This window comes from Epinephelus fuscoguttatus, linkage group LG21, assembly GCF_011397635.1.
Source record: "Epinephelus fuscoguttatus linkage group LG21, E.fuscoguttatus.final_Chr_v1".
Classification (NCBI taxonomy): Eukaryota; Metazoa; Chordata; class Actinopteri; order Perciformes; family Serranidae; genus Epinephelus; species Epinephelus fuscoguttatus.
This window is the reverse complement of record NC_064772.1, coordinates 32456367-32476693: the sequence shown is the minus strand read 5'-3', so window position 1 is coordinate 32476693 and position 20327 is coordinate 32456367. Positions and strand designations below refer to the sequence as shown.

Here is a 20327-nt window from a genome sequence, read left to right as displayed (position 1 = left end):
AAACATTTAAAAACAATCTAAAGGGCAAAATAACACATATATTTTATTTATTTAACCTTTATTTAACCAGACAGTCCCAATGACACTGAAAATCTCGTTTACAAGAGAGACTTTTGCACATTTAAAATGCCACATTTTTTTATGATGCCCTTAAGTTCCTCAAGTGTCTCTAACTTTAGATCTTTTACTAATAATAGTTAATAGAGTGTAAATTAGAATATAAATTCAAAATAATAGGCCTAAATAATGGGCTTTTAAAAATAAATAAATAAATATTTTTTTTTAAAAAAAAGAACAAATGTGAATTAAAAGTGCAATGTTTGGGGGTATCTTGTGTATGAGTGTAGACATTGTTTGCTTCCTGTGCCTTTAATGTGCTAAGTATTTGGCTTATTTTATATTCATGTTTTCATTTATGTTTTTAATTGTCTGCATGCCTTTATGTCTTTCTGTTTTTGAGGCTATCTTAACCTCTGGTCCAGGGTAAACAGTTGAAAATTAGCCCTTGGCTTACACATTTACAACAATGTTTTGATGATTTGAGGATTTAACAATTTGTGTTTTTGTCAAGTATTTTTAGCTCTTGAATTTATTTATTTATTTATTGATTTATCTTCTTGTGGTTTTTAAATTTTATCTTTTTTTATTATTATTATTTATTTAGTTTGTTAGTTATTATTTTTATTTTATTTTATTTATGGCTGCAGTATGGGTGTAGCCCAAGAAAAATTTCCCGAAATTTCCCAAACTTTCCCGATAAAGTTAATCTTGATCTTGAGCTTAATCTTGATGTTTATTAAAGTACACTGGCCTTGCAAAAAGAAAAAAGAAAGAAAGAAATAAGAGCAAAACTCTGTTTACGTTCGCTGATATTATTTGGTTATTATGGTACACCTACTTCATCTACATCACCTCACATCGTGTTGAATCATACCCACGCTTAAGGCACTCTTTAATCAGAAAATACAAACTAAGTCTCTGCTGTATTTTCACTTAATATTTTCGACACTGATTCTAAGTTCTGCACCTCACAATAATTCAGCCGATGCTTTTATTTTCTACACCATATCATCCATGTTCCGGTTTTATCCTGTCTGTCACGCTCTAGCTTGATAACTCGGGTCAGGCCAATCCCTTCATTCATCGTGCTTCATTTCCATAATACCATATTCCATATGTCATGATTGATCCCATTGGTGGGAGCAGCAGTCACTCCTCCAGGTTAACACAGTGTCTCAGCTCAGAGCTCATTCAGTCAGCAGCAGCAGCGCCTCTGAGACTGGAGCCTGCTGCTGCTGCACAGTTTGGACCCTGAGATCACTATTACTTCACTATGTAATATGTAGAGTAGACTTTGTAACACGTGCACTAACAGATGTGTAATTTACATCCGTATGTTTTGAAGTCTGTAACACTGTTGTTGTGCCAAAGAAGCTCAACACACTCAAACATCCTGCGTGTGTAACTGTGCATTCACTGGACAGGAGGAATAAAGGATTTAATGCCACTGTATAAAACGCATTATTCCAGGGTGAATTACTGACACGTCATATGTGAAGTTAAGTGTGTAGGTGAGGTCAGCCCGGCCGGTAGCAGCTACCTGCAGTGTCATCGTGCAGGCAGCCAGAGTGACGCCGCACTGAGCCGCTTCGCTTCAGGCTACAGACTGTTGCTGCTGCTGCAGGGAGGAGGAGGAGGAGGAGGAGGAGGAGGACGAACGCACGTTCACAGAAATTAGCAATCCAAAAAGGCACATGGCGCCACCGAGACGACACGCACACGCACGCAGCGCGCGCGCACAGACACAATTGCCCTTTGACAATCAGCAATGCAAAATACGTGTGCGCGCGTGCGATCTGTATCAGTAACAACTTTTTTTTTGCACTGACACATCTATTGTATGCATGTTTTACAACGACAATAATAATAATAATAATAATTAATCTCTCATATATATGATTAATTTTATTTTACAGTTAACAACACTAAAAAATCAGAAGAAAATATTTAATAAAAATATGATATATATTAGATATTTACATATAATAAAATACAAAATATTTAATGTAATTATCAAAATAAATTAAATATTTAATATTTAAATATTTAATCGATAATTAAAAGCTTTATTGAAACAATAATAATAATAAATCCAATTTATGATAAAGTAAAATAATATATATAGTTTATTTTATTTTACAGTTAACAACACCAAGAAAAATCAGAAGAAAAAATATTTAAAAAAAAAACTATACTACATATTATATATAATAAAATATGAAATGTTTGATTTAATTTAAAAATTAGATTTTTTTTTTTTAATTTTTAGATATTCATCAAATAATTAAATATTTATTTCTTATATTTAATAAATAAGATATTTAATTTAATGATTTGTCTTTTACAAAAATTGAGTCATTCCCGTGCTGAAACACGACATATTATTATTAAAAATAATAATAATAATAATATATGCAATATAGATAGATAGATAGACATATACATATATATGTGTGTGTGTGTGTGTGTGTGTGTGTGTGTGTGTGTGTGTTTATAAATAAATAAATATTTTTTATTTTAGCTCCAAACCTGTGTAAATAAAGGTTCTCATACTTGTGTCCAACAGACAAGAGATTGTGACACACCGCTTTAAGGCACAGAACAGAAAACTACTCACCGCAATTACCGTAATTACCCGCAATTGAACAGAGGCGCCAGACCACGACTGACGTTACAGCATTTATCTGTATGAGAGCTGCATGAAGAGGCTGGAAGTCAACAGAAATACTAGTTTGATGCCTGATGGCTTCTCATGGTTAATTGGTTTCTGTGATACTGGGTGTCATTGTCTCTCTGACAGCACAGGTAGGCCTGTACACCTGGGAACTGCATCACGTGGGCTTTTATGTGGCTGGGGCTCCTCTTGTCAGTGAATTAAGACATTTAAAACATTTGGATTTAGATTTTGTTCCATTAAATATGATGAGAAATGTTCCTTTAATAGACTGAGAGCAGCAGCTCCTGTTTTTTCTGCCTTCAAATGTGTTGGGTAATCAAACATCACCACCTGGTGGTCGACTCTGGTATGACCGCTTTATTTTACAAAAATATCTTCACAGACACTCCAGTTATTAAAAAATTACCCTTATAAAAAGGTGAGAGACTTGTGAGAGGCATGCTAAAAAAGGAAAGGTCAAATGTGAGCAGCAGGGGTCAAGATACCCTGAGTTTTTAATGCCTAGTAGGGGTCAACCTCCACAAAAAAGTGGATACTTCTCTGTCTGGTGAACGTCCGCTCCTCCAGCAAAAGCTCCAAACCTTCAATTTAATGCAAGTTTTGCTTAAAAAGAAAAAAAAATAGAATAAAATAAAATAAAACAAAATAAAATAACATAAAATAGAACAAAAATAAAACAACATAAAATAAAATAATATAAAATAAACTAACATAAAATAAAATAACAACAAATAAAGCAAAATAAAACAAAATAAAATAGAATAAAATAAAATTAAGTAAAATAAAATAGCATGAAATAAAATAAAAATAGCATCACTATGTCATCATCAAGGCTACTTTCACACACACACACACACACACACACACGTATATAAAATCAGTGTAATGCCCTTTTAAATCATTTTTCTGACTATAGATAAAGAAGAAATATGTCAGTCTCCTTAAAAACCTTGACATATGTTAATATCCAGACAGTAAGTACGATGTTTAAGAGTCCACCAGAAGGAAAACAAAACTGTGTGTCTTGTCATGCTGAGAGGATGAGCGTCAACAAGCTCTCAGCTCTCGGGGGTTTCATGTACGTGACCTTTTAGGGAGCGATTACACCCTGCAGCTTGTGTCTGCTTTCACACATTAGGAGATACTTGTAGGTGTGACCGGGCTCAGACAGTAGGAGCTTTGCTTAACAAAAGCCCCCCTGCTGCACAGGCAACGATGGCTGGGCTTCATCTGAGACGATGGGAGGAGGAGGAGGAGGAAGAGGAGGGGGAGTGGAGGTCAAGTCTACCTGAGAGAGTAGGCGACCCAAACCATGTCTGGATTCTAAATTCAGCCTTAAACAGGTCTGAACCAAGCTCTTTGAAGGCGTCCTGAGTGCCCAAAATGAGCATATGTTACACAAATATTCCCACTTTGAAGATCAAACCTCAGACTGGCTCTCTCCATGATACATGAGGACACACACCAGAGCAGACAGACTTCCTCCGACACCTCCCAGCTTCCTCCTCTCTCTTTGATGTTAGCCATATCAAGGTCTCTGAAGAATCAGAGACAGGCAGCCTGTCTCCATCCTCCACCGTCTATTTTACTCTCCTGGTGATAATGGAGCAGAGCATCAGAGCATCAGAGCGAGAGCTCCTGCAGTTATGTGGATCCATACTGTAGACATGCAGGGAAACTGTTGGCAGCAGCTTTGATGTCACAGATTGGGTTACAGCCTCTGCATTCACAAGCACTCATGCAGGGTTTATCTGGAGAGCTGCCAGACAGGAAACTGACAGCATCCACCTTTTGTTTTTACTTGTTTTATGTTGAGAATTAATTCAGCCGTGCTCTGTTCTCTTATCACAGATGACTTTGGAGATCATTGTTTGATCAGCCAGAGTGGTGTACCCTGACTTATCAGGCTCAGCCTCTGTGAGCTACCTTGTACACTAAGTGCCTCGCAGTATGGACTGAGAAGAATAAAGATCTGCAGTGAGGAGCTGTTCTGGTATATAAACTGGAAAAAAAGCTTAATATCATTAATAAACATACAAATAAATGAGCTTTGTCTTTAACATGTAGATTCATTCTCGCTTCATGTGTCTGTGTCACTCTGCAGTTACATCTCCAAAACACTGTTAAGTACTGTTAAGTTTAGCTGTTTCGAAACACACATTAAACACACATTAAACATGGCTTAATAGAGACAGTTTCAAACACAAGTTCACAAATCAGCTTCACTATAACTCGCAGCATTCACAGACAAACACTTGTCTTTATCTGGACACATTTTCCCCACAAATACAACATGCTAACGTTATTAGCACAAGCCTATGGCATTTTACATTGTATAAATTAGCCTAGCAGCAAGCAGACTTTTTCTCATATAAAACCAGGGACAACAGCAACATTTAACAAAGGTAACGTTACAAAATTCATCTCCATTACAACTCACAAGGTTCACTGACAAAACAACTGTCTTATACTAAACACGTTTTCCCCACAAATACAACACGCTAACGTTATTAGCACAAGCCTATGGCATTTTACATTGTATAAATTAGCCTAGCAGCTAGCTGACTTTTCCTCTTCTCATATAAAACCAGGGACAACAGCAACATTTAACAAAGGTAACGTTACAAAATTCGGCTCCATTACAACTCACAAGGTTCACTGACAAAACAACTGTCTTATACTAAAGACAATTTCCAAACAAATATAACATGCTAACATTATTAGCACAAGCCTATGGCATTTTACATTGTATAAATTAGCTTAGCAATGAGCGTAGATTTCCTCTGCTCATATGAAGCCAGGATAAATCACACACAAGACTTAAAATGCTATTTTTGTGGAGGCTTTATTGTCTTCACAATTTATTGTTTCTTATCTGTGAAATTAAAGTAATTAATTAATTAATTAATTAAACTTTGTTTCCACCGAGGGAAATGGTTTCAGCTTACAGAAATAAACAGGAGGTCTGCGACGCTGTGACGTGTAGTTACATTTCTGGACAGTTACTGTCCATACTGTAATGCTTTGACTACCTGACAACAGGGTTTGTAACAAACCACCCCGAAAAACTTACAAGCATCCACAACTGGGTTCTTTTTAGCTAGCAATGTAGCTAACAACCACATCTTGTAGCCTAGCTAAGAAAAAACTACCTATATCTCTCCCTTCAAACTTTTTAATGGTAATAATTGTTTAATAAACCTATTGCGTGAGCCAGTCCCGTTCTCCCATACTTTACAAGAGGCTGAATTCACTTTCTATACACACAAATAAAGCAGAAAATTGGGAAAAATAAAGCTATAATACCCTCTATTCACATGTAAAGTCACTGTATCACAATTTGTTTTGTGTCTCACTGACTAAAAGACTGCACGTCACTGTGAATCACTGATATTAAGAAATATTACATTTTCTTTTTAACAATGTTTTATGGTCTACAGAAATAACTGAGTTTGCTGGGATGGTTTTTAATTGTGAGTCATTCAGTCAACTGTCAGCATTATTTTGTTGCTGCAACTTTCTCAGGGAGAAGAGATGATGCAGTTACCGCCCTCTGCAGGTGTAAGATGGTACGACCAGTGAGCTGGACCTGAGGAAAGGTTGCAAGTATTTTTTCGGCTCAGTTTGTAGAAATGCTATAAAATACTACACTCCTAATTTTGACCTCAAAATTTCACAACCATGGACAAACTTAAAAGCATCTTAATTAAATTAGGTCATACATCTCATGCAGTTTGGTGACCGCAGAATTGCATCTCTGCTTTTTGCAGATGACGTGGTTCAGATGACTTTCTTCACACTGTGACCTCCAGCATGCACTGGGGCAGTTTGCAGCCGAGTGTGCTTCATGTATATACTTCTATTTCATACTCTTCTTACTTCTTATAAAACTCATTATACTGGAGAGAAGGTGGACATCTTTGCAGACGATATCTCAAACACTCTGCAGCTCACAGCAGAACAATCTAGACCAGGGGTGTCAAACTCATTTTAGCTCATGAGCCCCATGATTCCCAATTCAATCCCAAGTGGGATGCACCAGTGACACAATCGCATAATAGCCTATAAATAACAACCCCTTCAATTTCCCCCTTTTTTTAAACTAAAGAAGTCCATTCTGAAAATGTTCATCCATATACAAAACGAACAGCACGAAACATCCTCAGAAAAACTGTGCAAATCCAAAATTATGTCTCAGTTTCTCCACATTGTCAGTCTACTACTAACTTTCATTACATTTGTGTTTTTCACAGCTTTCCACTAAAGTAAAAGCTACTGAAGAAGCAGGTGAAGTCTTTCCCTGCCGTACAAACCATTTACAACCATAAGTATTGGCAGTGCATTAGCAGCAGGGTCCCACTCTTGTTATTGTACGACAGAAGTCTGACAGATTATTTTGTAGAAGCTGCTGGCTGACAGTATTTTGCACAATATTCAATATCGTTAAATATAACCACAGAAAATATTTCAGAGCGTGGAAAAGCCTCAGAGGGAGTATTTTACATGAGGCCTCTACTCGCTGTTTAAATTGCTCCTGAAACCTGGGTGAACTGTTCCTTTGATGCTGACATAATAAACAAACCTATAGACTCTAAAAATCCTCTGAGACTACGGTCATGTCCAAAATGTCCTGCTGTGAATGACAAAACAGCTTTGCATGCTGGGACTGGTGCAGGACATACCAGGAAGATGAGCCATGCTTGTTTTTGATCTGTTAACATTAATGTTCTTAACTGAGATCAGTTCCCACAGTGTAGAGCACCAGCAGGGGGCAGCAGAGTCCACGGGTTTAACTAGAAACCCTTGATTTGAGGCTTCCCATTGAAATTACAGGTATTGTCTGGACATGGACCTGTTTTGGGACCTCCCATAAATAATATGCCGCTCTCCTGTCTTTTTTTATTTCTAAGTCAGACACATGAAATGGAAGCTAAGGGGACCATGAAAAACCCAAGAACAACATGGCCCTGGCGAGGCATATTTTATTTCATTTGTCAATATACTTCAGGAAACAATATACAAAGCAATGATGTGGTCACCTTTACTGAATGTGTGGTGCAGTTCAGTTATAGACTCGATAGATAGTATGGTGGGGGGAAAAAAACAGGCCTTTATGCAGCTTAGGACCCTGCTCTTCAACAGTGGGGGACAGGAAACAATAAGAGGGGCGGAACGTGCCAGAAAAAGAAGATCTTGTTGAACAGGATGAAAATAAAACGCGGGGCTTTGCAGGTAAAATGAGACTTAAGACTTCGGACAAGGCACTAGCGAATGAACCAAATAAACTCCAATAAAATAACCAGTGCTCGCTTTAGTTGAACATGTTTATTACAATACATACATTTCACATTTGACCTTGTGACCTCTTGTCACCCTGCTCTGACACAAGAGGCGATCCACATACATCCGTCTCTAAACCCGCTGTAGCTGTAGCACCACACCTAAACTGGGTGCAAATGAAAAATACGTGGATATCATTGTGATTTACTGCTCGTCACTACAACTCTTATAAATAAAACCATTTTTTTTTGTTTTACTCTGCGTCCTCTTTCTTAGAACTCCACTGTATGTTAACAACTGTACAAAGGAATGAACCAGTGGTACCCACCTCGTCTTGAGAAGTGTCGGAGAGGGGAGAAAAGAGGAACCAAAAGTGTTGGAACACAAAGGAAAAACTACATGGAGGGTGTGAAGTGTTGATGTCTCTGAGAGGGTGTGGCAGGGCAGGGCTGAGGCCAGGGGGAGGGTATGGTGGGAATGGTCCAAAGCAGCACGCCATCACATCTCTTAAAATGTTTTTTTTTGTTTTGTTTTTTTAAATCACTCACTCCACCACACCACCAGGCACTGTTTTTTTTTCAGACTGGGACATGCAGGGCCACCAGAAGCTGCAAGTAGATCACTGAACCGTAGTGAGCAGTCGTGACAGACCTGCAGAGAGGGGATGTTCACAGCGCCTGAGTACAGGTTACAGTTCACCCAAAGAAGAAGGGCACAGGAAGAGAATCTAAACAGTAATCAGATTACCAGTATTTGAGGAAAAAAACTACAATGACACCAGTGTATTATGTTTTTATGCTAGGCTTCTGTGTATATAAATGGCTTCAAACATCCTCCTCTGTTAACGTGCAGGTCACACACGCTCAATGGTTCAATGATCTATGAATTGACAAAATGAAGCTTTAAGTCTGCGGACGAGTTAACATGAACGAAAGGCTAGCTAATGAACGTAGCCGCCTAGGCGTTGATTAGTTTGGATGTCAAAAGCTTTGATAGGCATGGCTTTCCATGGCTTCAATCTACAAAACATATTTACAACATAGATAATAACATCTACAAGAAATCTACATTTTTTTCCCCGCAGTGGGTCTTTACAAAACAGAGTCTTGTAAACCACCCCACCCTCCCCCTCCAACAGCTCTTCATGTCTCCCTCTTGGCTCTCCCAGCCCCATCGGTCCAAAGCCAACCCGACTGCAGCTCCTGTGTGTGTTAAGACTGGGCTCAAGAGGAACTGAACGACTGCTCTCCCTCCAGCTTCCAACTATGTGCAATGGGTCTTCCCCCTTTTCCCCCGCAACCTCCCGCTTCGACTCGCCACCAGAAGTTCTCAGACCATGAAAGAATTCTGATTCTTCAACTTTTCAAGTTCTTTGATTTGCTGTCTCAGAAACAGTATCCTGTGGGAGACAAAGAGAACAGTTAGTATTTGTGTGTGTACTTGGATCAAGGGTTACTTCGATGCCTTGTTCACACTACACGACTTTAGTCCTGATTTTGAGCTTGCAGGCAGTTCAAGGAGCTCCCTGACAAAGCCCAAGCTCAGAGGAAAATCGGTCCTGGCTCAGTGCTCGCCAAACAGTGCTTCAAAGACGCAAGCTAAGAGGCTCACTGATGCATCGCAGACGCTCCCCAGATATCTAGCAGGCTAAATATCTGGACCTGATGGGGAACTGATCGGCGAGCTTCAGCTAACGAGCCGTACTCGGTGGAAACGGGGCCGTAGTATAAAAATCACGACATCAAGACAGACAGGTGTGTGAGGTGACATTGAAGCGACCTGACAAGTCGTGTAGTGTGAACCTGGTTCTACACACCAACAGGTGCATGCCTCTAGACCAAAAATGTATCCTCACCTCTGCTCACGCAATGTTGCTTGTATTTCACAGACTCTGACCAAGGATCGGAGGTTTTTGAGCTCGGTGCAGTTCTCAGACATACAGATGCTCCCCATGGTGTGAGCCTCTTCACGTAGTCTTGATGCCTTGGTCCGACAAAACAAATATTCCAGTGAAAAACTAGAATCAGCCACAGTGACGTTAGGTTGTCAATAACAGAGATGATGGTGAAATGTCGGTGGTACAAACCTGTTTCTCTGCGTGCTCGGCAGGCCAACCCTGCACGTGTTTGATAAGATTCTCATTGAAGTGGGCAGCGAGGGTGGGGGTGAAGGAGCAGGAGGGCCGGGCTGCTGAGGCGGTGGGGGGAGCGGAGGCAGAGTTGGGGGCGGTGCTGCTGCTGGAGGAGGAGACATGGTTGGGACCCGGAGAGGGACTCCTCTGACTGCTGCAATCAACACAGGTGGAGGAAGCATGTGAGCGTCACATCGACAAACACTGTGATCATATGAGTGTAGCTGATGGCAGAATACAGGTCTCAGTTAATAAACAACTGCAGGAAAATAATTTTGGTTAAGCAGCTCAGTGTCATCAAGGTTTCATGTGAAAAATAACTAAATCTTGAGTTGAGAAAGTCTCAAAAGACAGTGGAAAACAAATAGAAATACTTTTGTCTGTGCACCTTTGAAAATTAAATTTACTTACACACACACACAAAAAATAAAGTTTTTCTGCATTATTGGGTGTATTTGTCTTTAACTCACTGTTGGGCCAAATCCGACTGAAATCACGGTAATTTACAGAGAAACAACTTCAAATTTTATTTAATCAGAAACATTTTGAGCAGCCTCTAAGCAAAACTAATATGGAGACTTTTTTCTTTTAATTTACAATTAAAGCATTTTATTCCGAGTGGTGTCACAGATCCTAAGTAAATATATACAAATAAAGAAAATTAGTGCATTTACAAAACTGATAAGACACTTTTCTCTTTTAGAATTAATTAAAAAAAAACAAACACACACACACACACACAATAGAAAAACAAAGCACCCAACTGAGACACTCAAAACAAAATCAAAGGATCCTTCATTAGATTGGTAACAAGAATCTGCAAATGGAATTACACTAATATCTTCTCCAGATACAAAATAAAAGGTTGCAAAATGGCATCAAATAAATTCACCTGCTCATTTATAATATATCTGATCCTCTCCATCTCAAGAGAACTGAATGGAAACTTTTTTATTTATTTTTTAAAGCACATAAATATTTATTTGAGGACTTATTTTCTTCTATATTACACAAAAACATAGCAACATAAGTAAATAAATACATAAATATTTCTGACTGTAACTTGACCTCTACACCTCAATATCAACTTCTCCTGACAACAAAAGCTTTCAATGCCGTCTGTGAATGTGACTGAAGCTAAATGTCACACTGATATTGAAAATAACCCCCCCCCCCCCCCAATAAAAATGTGTTTTAAAAATTGAGAAAACCCTAAAATATATTGAGTAAATACACCTGAGTCACGTGGACACAATTAATGGAAGTTATTGGAAAAAACTACCATTATTTTCTATCAAAATAAATTTAAAATCAATGAATTACACATTATTAATGAAAATAACTGTTCTACATGAGACAAATTTAATATTTTTTTTTAGCATAATTTTCACTAATAAGTCAGCATAAAGGTATTGAAAAACACTGTTTTAGTGTTATTTGAATAGTAATACACTGATGAAACGTGAGTCAGCTCCCAGCAGTCACATGGAGGGCTGGAGGTGAGCTAACCGTCCTCCAACTGCCAACATGGGGTGACACTCCTGAAACTCATTGGTGTACATCTGGTGCAATCAAAAGCACTGTCTAGATTAGCCACAATCAGCTCTGGCGGCAACCACAGCTGCACCTAGTGGAGTACAGGTGGGAGGAAGCTGCTTTGTCTGAAGTGAGTGTCTGTCAAACATAAAACTGACTTCACTATGGTGTGGCAGCAACCATAGTTGGTTCATCCACAATGGTTTTCAATGCCGCTGTTGCCCTGTGTTGTGCTGTGTTGTCCCTCCATGCACGAGTCCTGAATATACATTAGAGTTGTCAGTTACGTGCACCGCTGCATGTACCACAGAAATCTACATGCACAGCTCAAATTTTACGGGCAACATGTTGCATATGCACGAGGTATTTCGAACCCTGCTGCGGAAAAACTGATGTCTATACCAGCAAAAGCAGCTGCTGCAGTTCTCTGTTAGTGTCTACACTGGCTCTGTTCAGTCATAGTACTGCTGTGCACTCAGAAGCACTTTGACGGCACTTACAGGTCCATGAACAACCACACGTGTAGAGCTCAAGCAGGGAAAGTATGTTTTAAAGCCCCCTTCACATTTTGGGTCAAAGCTGGTTGCATTAAAGTGCACGTTGTTCCACAGCCAGGGACAAATGTCAAGATGGGTGACTGAAAAAATATTCTGGTGTAGACACGGTGTTATTCTACAACTTTATAGATCTAACTAACAGCCAAATGTCTGTAACTGTAAAGCCAGCGAGTTTGAGTGAGTGTTATTTTGGGATCACGGAGTGGAAAACAGGAGAAAATTATAAGTGTGGCCTAGAGACAGACAGACTGAATGAACTGACAGGAGTCTGTTTTGCTACTTGCGAGCTAAAGACTGGAGCGTGGATGCTCATCTTCGGTTTCCAGTTCGTCATGGATGACACTTCGGAGCACGTTATTCACTTTGAAGCTATCAGCGACACTGCACTCTGCCGTGAGTAATTAAATATTTGTGTAAACACTGCATCTATTCACAATGTGCCCAGAGAAACACAATGACAGTTATCTTCTACGCTGACTTTAATTAAAATAACCACTAATTGCCTCCCTTTAGGAAACTGTGACACAAAAAGCAATGAATGACTTCAATGAATCCAGATGAGACTGTTGAATGAAGCAGCCGCTCATTGTTCCGTTGATGAACAGCAGATGGTGCCACAACATAACACAATGAAGACAATCTGCAGTCAGGAATTAGCTTCTTGTGTGGTGATAAAAACTCCATTCATGAGCTGATGTGAATGGGCTGTTTGACATTTTTGCAGATGAAGTATTTCCACTCTGTTCGCCTACATGCGTAGATGGTTTCACACAGAAGTGCGTCAGTGCTCGTGGCTTTTACAAGTCTGAGATATTTTAGACAATGATGGCAGATCGTGCATGTGCTGGTAAAGAATAGTTCACTCCTCTCTTTGAATTTTGGGCGAGTCGTGTGGTTGTACCTACCCTTGGCGCTGGAGGGTGCGCGGGGAGGCCGTGGTGGCATCATGACTGTGCTGCTTATCGCTGGAGAGGGACTGTTGGGATGTGGGCTGGGGATGAGATGCCTGTTTCCCTACTGGCGTGCTCACCTGAACACAGCAAGTCAGAAACACCACATCAAGACAAAGCATCTCAACATGATGAAGACACAAGCTTATTGATGGTAAGCTTCATTAAATACATTTGTCATCATTCCTTAACAACATGCATCACCTAAAAAAAATGAGAGTTCATGTGTCTGGTTGAGATACCAGAGGAAAACGTCCCAAAATTTTCCCACCCAGCTGGATGCTGTACATGCTTATTGAACACACTCAATTCCTGTGCCTTACTTTTGTCTGTGAGATGACCGGTTGCGTGCTGAGGAGGGGTTTAAGGGGACCAGCGTTGGTCTGCGGTGTGCTGATCCTTGGAGAAACATAAGACCTAGGCGATGAGGCGTCCGATGTTAACGACATGGGTGACTGGTTCGATTGCTGAGCTGCTAGATGCACACACACAAAAGAAAGACAATGCACGGGATTAATATCATCTACTACCATCTACTATTTGATACCCAGCAAGAAAAACACTGAGTGCACAGATGATCAGTGAAATCTTAAAAGACTTGAGTTTAGTACAACTTAGGAAATTGATTGTCAGTTAGCTGATGCTATCACCATTTACCCCACAGGAAACAGACAGGAAACCCTAAAGGTTCCCTACGTACACAGCACACACTAATGACTACATGTGCACACAGCAGTGGGACAGCGTTGGCTTCATTTACCTTGGTTGGAGAGTTGAGCAGCTTGAGAAAGGATAGTAGTGATATTGAAAGCTGATGGTCCAGCAGTGAGGATCTTATGGAGCATCGACTGTAATGAAGCTTGTGTGACAGCAGCTGTGAGAACTGGGGAGAGGCAAACAGACACAGTGTTAACCCCTGCACTGGTGCATTAAGTCCTGCTATTAAGAGTGGTTTCTACAGTGGAGCAGAGTGGATTTAACAGTCAAATACAGCAATGTGTCCCATAATAAACACTAGTAACACTGTCATGCTGAAACAAATCAAACACTCTAAAAGACAGAGCATTAACAGGACAACACGAGAGAAAAAAACAACGAAGAAGGACAATTAGCATCCTTCTGCTCACCTTCAAAGCCCTCCACAACCCTGCCCCCACCTGTCTCTCTGACCTCCTCAAGGAGTACACCCCTCCTGCTCCCTACACTCTTCCTCTGCTCATCTCCTGACCATTCCCACCTCACGCCTCAGCACCATGGGCTGCACTGCCCCCAGGCTCTAGAACTCCATACCTCCACACATCCGACAGTCCCACAGCCTAACATACTTCAAATCCTGTCTCAAAACCCACCTGTTCAAGCTAGCTTATGCACTTTAACACTGACTGTACCCTCTGCCCTCCCCCTTCCTTTATTACAGTTGTATCACAGCTGCAATGTGTGTATGCCCAATTCTGCTCTGTATGTAATTTTATGCTCTGTAAGGTAAATTTAGTCAAAGAACAAGGTGATGTTAGTTGTCACGTGTTGTGTTTATTTGATGGAGGCATGATCACCATTTCTATCCTGATTCAGTTCACAACCCACATCGACTAACCTCTGAGGGCCGTTATGATGAGGTCATCTTTGCTTATAATCATATGCATACAAAAACCAGAAACAGCAGCAGGGCACTGACTTTCTACACAAACCTGCTGGATAAGCGTTCAGCATGCAGCTACGTCTGTCTCTTCATTTACTTATCTAAAATATTTTAGGGACATTCTTAAGGCCTTTATACATTGAGAAATTTTGGGCTGTCCTAGACAAAAGATGGCCATCGTGGGAGAAACATGGCGATATCTTTGGTCGTGGCTCTAAAATGGTGGTCTTACGTCGCACTGTGAGACAGATTCAAGGACGGCCGTTGTCAACATCTTGCGACCAAAGATAACCTGAGATAAAATTCTGACAGTGTCAGAGATTTAGGATGACTATCTCAATTTGACAGCTGCTACGACCTACGTCTACTAATCAACCAATAGAAATGCAGCATGAAATGACACAATGGTCACCAGCGCTAAACCCAAACAAATGGTCGCTTGCCATGGAGGTAAAACGAACAAAAGAGGTCTGTGCAACTCCCAGAAAGAGGAAAGTTTGGTGGAGCTGTGGCAGCAGAAGCCTTGTTTATGTGATGTTTCCTCCAGCTTCTATCATGACTGCGAGAAAAGAGACGCTGCATGGAAGGAACTGCAACTTCCAGGTGAGCAAGCTACCTATGGTGGCGCAGATGGATGACGCAGGTTGATGCGGTGCACGCTGATGACGCTGCATATTGACGTACGTTGTAACCTGCGATTCGGTAGTGAACAGCCATCGTACAATCTGCACGTTAAACCTGATGTTGTACCAAAGTTTATTAGATCCACATCTCACAGTGTGTCATGCAATGGTCTTATAAGATTGCTAAAATCGCACTGTGTATAGAGGGCATAGAGGGCCTGTCGTGATATGCGATAAGTCAGTTAATTGCACGGTAAATTAAAGGCGGACAGTAACTTTTCTGGCCGTGATTAATTGCCGTATTCATGCGTGTTTGTTTTCCTTGTCTCTCTCCACCAAAGAGACGACAAGAGCGTTCACTGCCGTGCATCATCTGGCAGCCAGGTGAGTTGGTTCATTAGCGTAATGAACGGAGGGAAAGCTCTTGTCATCGAGTGTCTTTGTCTCTGTGGGGGAGGCGGGACTATGGGCTACACACACACAGTGCGATCTTCGTAAAGGGGAGACGAGGCGGAGAAAACAACAGAGAGTTGAGCGTAAGAGAAAGACAGGGAACTTGTTCCTAAACCAAATGCCATGCCCCTGTGTGGGAGTGTTTTGGATTTAAAGCAAATGACAGAGGGGAGCCCAGTTATTTGGACGAGCCGGGTTTGTTCTAAAACCATCTCAACAAAAAGAGCGAATACGACCAACTTAGCTGCACACCTGAGAGTGAGAGACTGACAGTCTATTTTTTTGTATTTATTTATTTATTTCTATATTTTTAATGCGTTATTTCGGATATTTACATTTTCTTTTTTGCATTCCTAAATATTCTTGTGAAATAAATGTTTATTTCTCTTTTAAAAGGGTGTACTTGCATCAATATGACTTTATCATCATTATATAAGTTTAAAAAAGTCTAAAAACAGCAAAATTACAACAATAATAAAAATGATCTTAAAATCATAATATTACGCAATATTATCGCGTATCACAATACTTTCTGACGCAATTAATTGCCCAGCAAAATTTGTTATCGTGACAGGCCTAGTCATTCTGATGGATAATAATATAAATTATGTAATACCGTAATACCGTGAAGTTTTCAGAGACAGTTATCGTACCGTGAAAATCTCATATCATTGCAACCCTAGTAATATGTGATAATCCCATAGAGATAGAACTTTTATTTGATGACCCATTAAAAAAATAAGTATGCTATTGTATAGATTTAATAGCTCAACATTTTGAGAAGCATGCTCGTTCTCTTTCTTTTTGGTAAGAGAATGACAGCCATCACTGAAAATATTATTTCAAAACATTGCATCCTCTGGAGAGTAAAACATCACAAGGTCATCATCACGTCAATAGATAATCTATCAGTGGCACAATCCCAAAATCACAATGTAGCATTATAGTGGGAAAAACAAAACAAAAAAAAAACAAAAACATGTTGCATCCCCTCTACGGCAAAGCATCAACATGAGTTTTAGCCTACACACTACCTGCTGTCACAGTGGACGTTGCACTTAAGATAACATGAATGTCTGTAGTAATATCCTACATATGATTTTTCTAGATTTCAGGTACATTTTATTAACCTAAAAATCTGTTTATTGTGTACTCTGCCCCACCAACACCGCCATCACAGAGCTCACGAGAGCTGCAGATGAGAGCCGGCAGGCGGGCAGGAGTCAGGTCTGTGCAGAGCACCCGAACAAAAACACAGTACGATAATAACAAGTTACACTCTCAGTGCTTTCTGTGACTTGAGAGACACTTTCAAAACCAGTAAAGTCATGCAACCTGTTTTTAGGATTCCAGCATGGATTTGATGGTTCACACTGTAGCATTATCAGGGAATATAATCAGGTGCGTACCCTACATTTACTGCATCCTTTCAGAAGTAATGCATCTACTGAAACAGTAGAGTAGCTTAAGCCACAGAGTGTTAAGATAGCCGAGCTAGATTCTCTAACTTGTCTCTCAACCATCCAGACTGCAGAGGTGTACGTATGCACTGCTGCTTCTTGGGTTGGACCTCATAACTCAGTTAGCCAGGATGCATGAGGTGCCCTGTGCAATGTCAGCCAAGTTTTCTGCTCAGTGTTGGCACAACACTGACTGTCAAGCCAGTCATTCATTGTGTACTCCAACAGAAGTGCTTGTCAGGTGGTCAAACAGCATCTGAAACCCCTACACCTTCTCAACACTGAGATCAGAGGGCACTGCGCCTGACAATCCATCACGGCTGCGAGCCCAAATGGCATATATGTGCAGGCTCAGCAGCTGCCTTCTATTAGAGACTATCTATTTACAATTACTGCATCTCGCCCCTCTCTGGCGACTGGCTTTTCCAACAGTTTGAAACAACTATGAACACTTTTGCCTTCCAATAGGATTGTACAAATACTTCTTTTCAAGAGTACCCAGACGTGAAGTTTTCTTTTTCCAGACAACAGTACAAATGCAGTAGAACCATGGAGATGTCAAGTTAGATTGGTCTCAATCCTGTGCTCAGGCCCACAGGACACATCATCATGTCATGTCAACACCTCTGACACTGAGAAGTCAGACCAAAGCTGAGGAAGCAGTGCAGCATATAATTTCAAAGCATCACCCTATAACTAGTGCTTGTCAAATACAGCCACTGCAGCTCACTGAACGTAAAAACTACATATGTATCGTGCATTTTTCTTACCCTCGTTGATTTTCGCCATGTCCACACTGGCATTGTTGAGCTGCAGGGCGGTCTGAAGTGCTGGGAGAAGCTGGCGAAGCAAGGTGGGGTCCTGGAGTAGTGGAGGGGCGGGGGACTGAAGGACCGGAGACACGGGCACCGTGGAGGCTGATGATCCAGGGGGCCCCGATGAAGGGTTCAAGCTCCCTGAGCCAGAGGATGACGACTGGGACTGGGTAGCAATGGTCGTCACAGGCTTCTCCACCTGGGCTGCCTCTGTAACAGCAGCAGAAAGGAGCGTGTTATTTCATCGACAAAGGCAGTCGCACAAATCAGTTTTCTCTACATAACAATGCAGTTCCTTTTTGATAACACTGTATATTAATTTACTCGGCTCTGGGAGAATGACTAACGGTCTCACACAGTGATCAGCTCCATTATGGATTGTAATCACACCCTTAGGCGTCCAGACAGACAGAAGCATTGCATGAAACAGAGCAACCAGTCCAGCTGCATTTCCATTCTGAATCCCTACTTATAGTAAGATGTACGTGAAATTTAAAACTGAGCTTGCATACAAAGATGGCAGCATTACATGCTTTCTGGCAAATTCATCCAAAACTTCAGAATACCTGAAACGTCTGGCTAACCAAAAACCATTTTTAAAGGTTTGATCAAACTCCAGGATACTCTTGAACAGGTACAGACTTGCAAGTCATGCAAACAAGAAAACATAATGGTGACCTCCTGATAGCACTAAGTCACTAAGTCAAAAAAGAAAACTGTTTGTGCAACCACTTAAGAACAGGACAAAGGATGGGGATCAGTACATACAGTGCAGACCCTAGCCCAATGAATTGGCCTTAAGGTGAGTTCAGACAGACTTGAGCCCTGCGTGTAATAACACAGCCCTCTCAGTCATTTGAATTGGACCATTCAGTTTGGCGACAGCATGGTGCCAACGCAGGTCGTCTGGCAAAAGTTGCAGCAGGTTTGTTTGTTGCAACATGATGCAACCTCAGCATTTGGCTAATAACATAAAAGCCCACATTCCTGGTAGACTACTTTGTGACTTTCAACAGAGTATTACAAGTTGTAATCCTGTCTGTACTACAAACAGTTGTGCAGAAGTTTTGAGACTTTTATCTGTTATGCAGTTATCTGTTACTCCGACTGGAATCGCTCAATCGTATCTCATATAGTATCTAAAACTACTAACGTGGGCCTTGGCGTCAGAAACACCTTCTGCATTTTTCACTGAAGCATGTGCACAACTGAATACGTTAATAAAACACAAAAACAAAGAAAACATTAAAATAAACTAAGAATCATACATCCCCTGCAAGTGGTATTTCCTCCTTTTGTGTCTCACATTTCGTGCTGTTGCAACATGAATTCAAAATTAATTGATTGTTTAATTTGTCCAAGTTGAACACGACATATCCAATGAAGCAATGTAGGCAACAGGTAGTGCTTTTGCTTGAGCAAAAAAAGAATACTAGCATGGGCCTGTATGCCTCCTCCAACCACTCAAGTTGCAGTTTACATCCATATCTGTCCAGACTTCTACAATATATGTAGTGAAAGCTTAAAAGGAATTTGATATAAAAGGTATTGAGGGCTGCAGGGATGATGTTTTTTTGTCACCCTGGTTCACTCAGCAAAAAGTCAGTAGGATTTGTTCTATTGGATGTTTGATTATTCGAGAAAACTAGCTCTGTGGCAAACATAAGTTTATGATACTTACATGTTCTGTTCAGCAAGATAATCTTGACCAATGAAAATCACCAGAAGTAAAAAGCTAACACTAGGTTATAGACAAACTACACTACGGTCCTATGACTTTAATGTCGCCACCACAACGAGGCTGTAAAGCTGCATAAGGTGTAATGACGTTCGCATTTGGCCACTTGTTAGCATCAAGCTTCAAAATTCAAGAGTGGGGTATTTACTGATGTATTTTATGTCGTAGAACTAAAAGGTAAAAAAAAAAATCTAATCAGCTTGTGTTACAGACAAACCTTATTTCAAGCATCAAGCTAAAAACCCATAGAAAAAAACCCCACTGACTTCAAGACAATTGAACAGCAAGTGCAAAAATGCTGCTTCATTTCTGCGTCTAAGGACTCATTCATGCACCACTCTGTGAAGTGTCTTTTTTGGGGAAGCGTGGATGCTTGACACACGTCATCATCAACCCAGGAGAGCAGAA

At 40.4% G+C, this 20327-nt stretch overlaps 1 protein-coding gene across 2 annotated transcripts in view; it reads right to left on the bottom strand.

Moving 5' to 3' along the window:
• Positions 1–8047: 8047 nt before the first annotated feature.
• waca (WW domain containing adaptor with coiled-coil a) overlaps positions 8048–20327 on the bottom strand; it is a 29970-nt gene continuing 17690 nt past the window's right edge. The window contains exons 7-13 of one of the 2 annotated variants that reach the window (XM_049564752.1): positions 18137–18391; positions 13952–14074; positions 13515–13666; positions 13147–13271; positions 10104–10302; positions 9873–10000; positions 8048–9416 (exon numbers count right to left, since the gene is read on the bottom strand). In XM_049564752.1, coding sequence (XP_049420709.1) covers positions 9347–9416; positions 9873–10000; positions 10104–10302; positions 13147–13271; positions 13515–13666; positions 13952–14074; positions 18137–18391 — 1052 coding nt within the window. In that variant the 3' untranslated portion in view covers positions 8048–9346. The remainder of the gene's footprint in view (positions 9417–9872; positions 10001–10103; positions 10303–13146; positions 13272–13514; positions 13667–13951; positions 14075–18136; positions 18392–20327) is intronic. The other variant, XM_049564753.1, reaches the window with a different exon arrangement.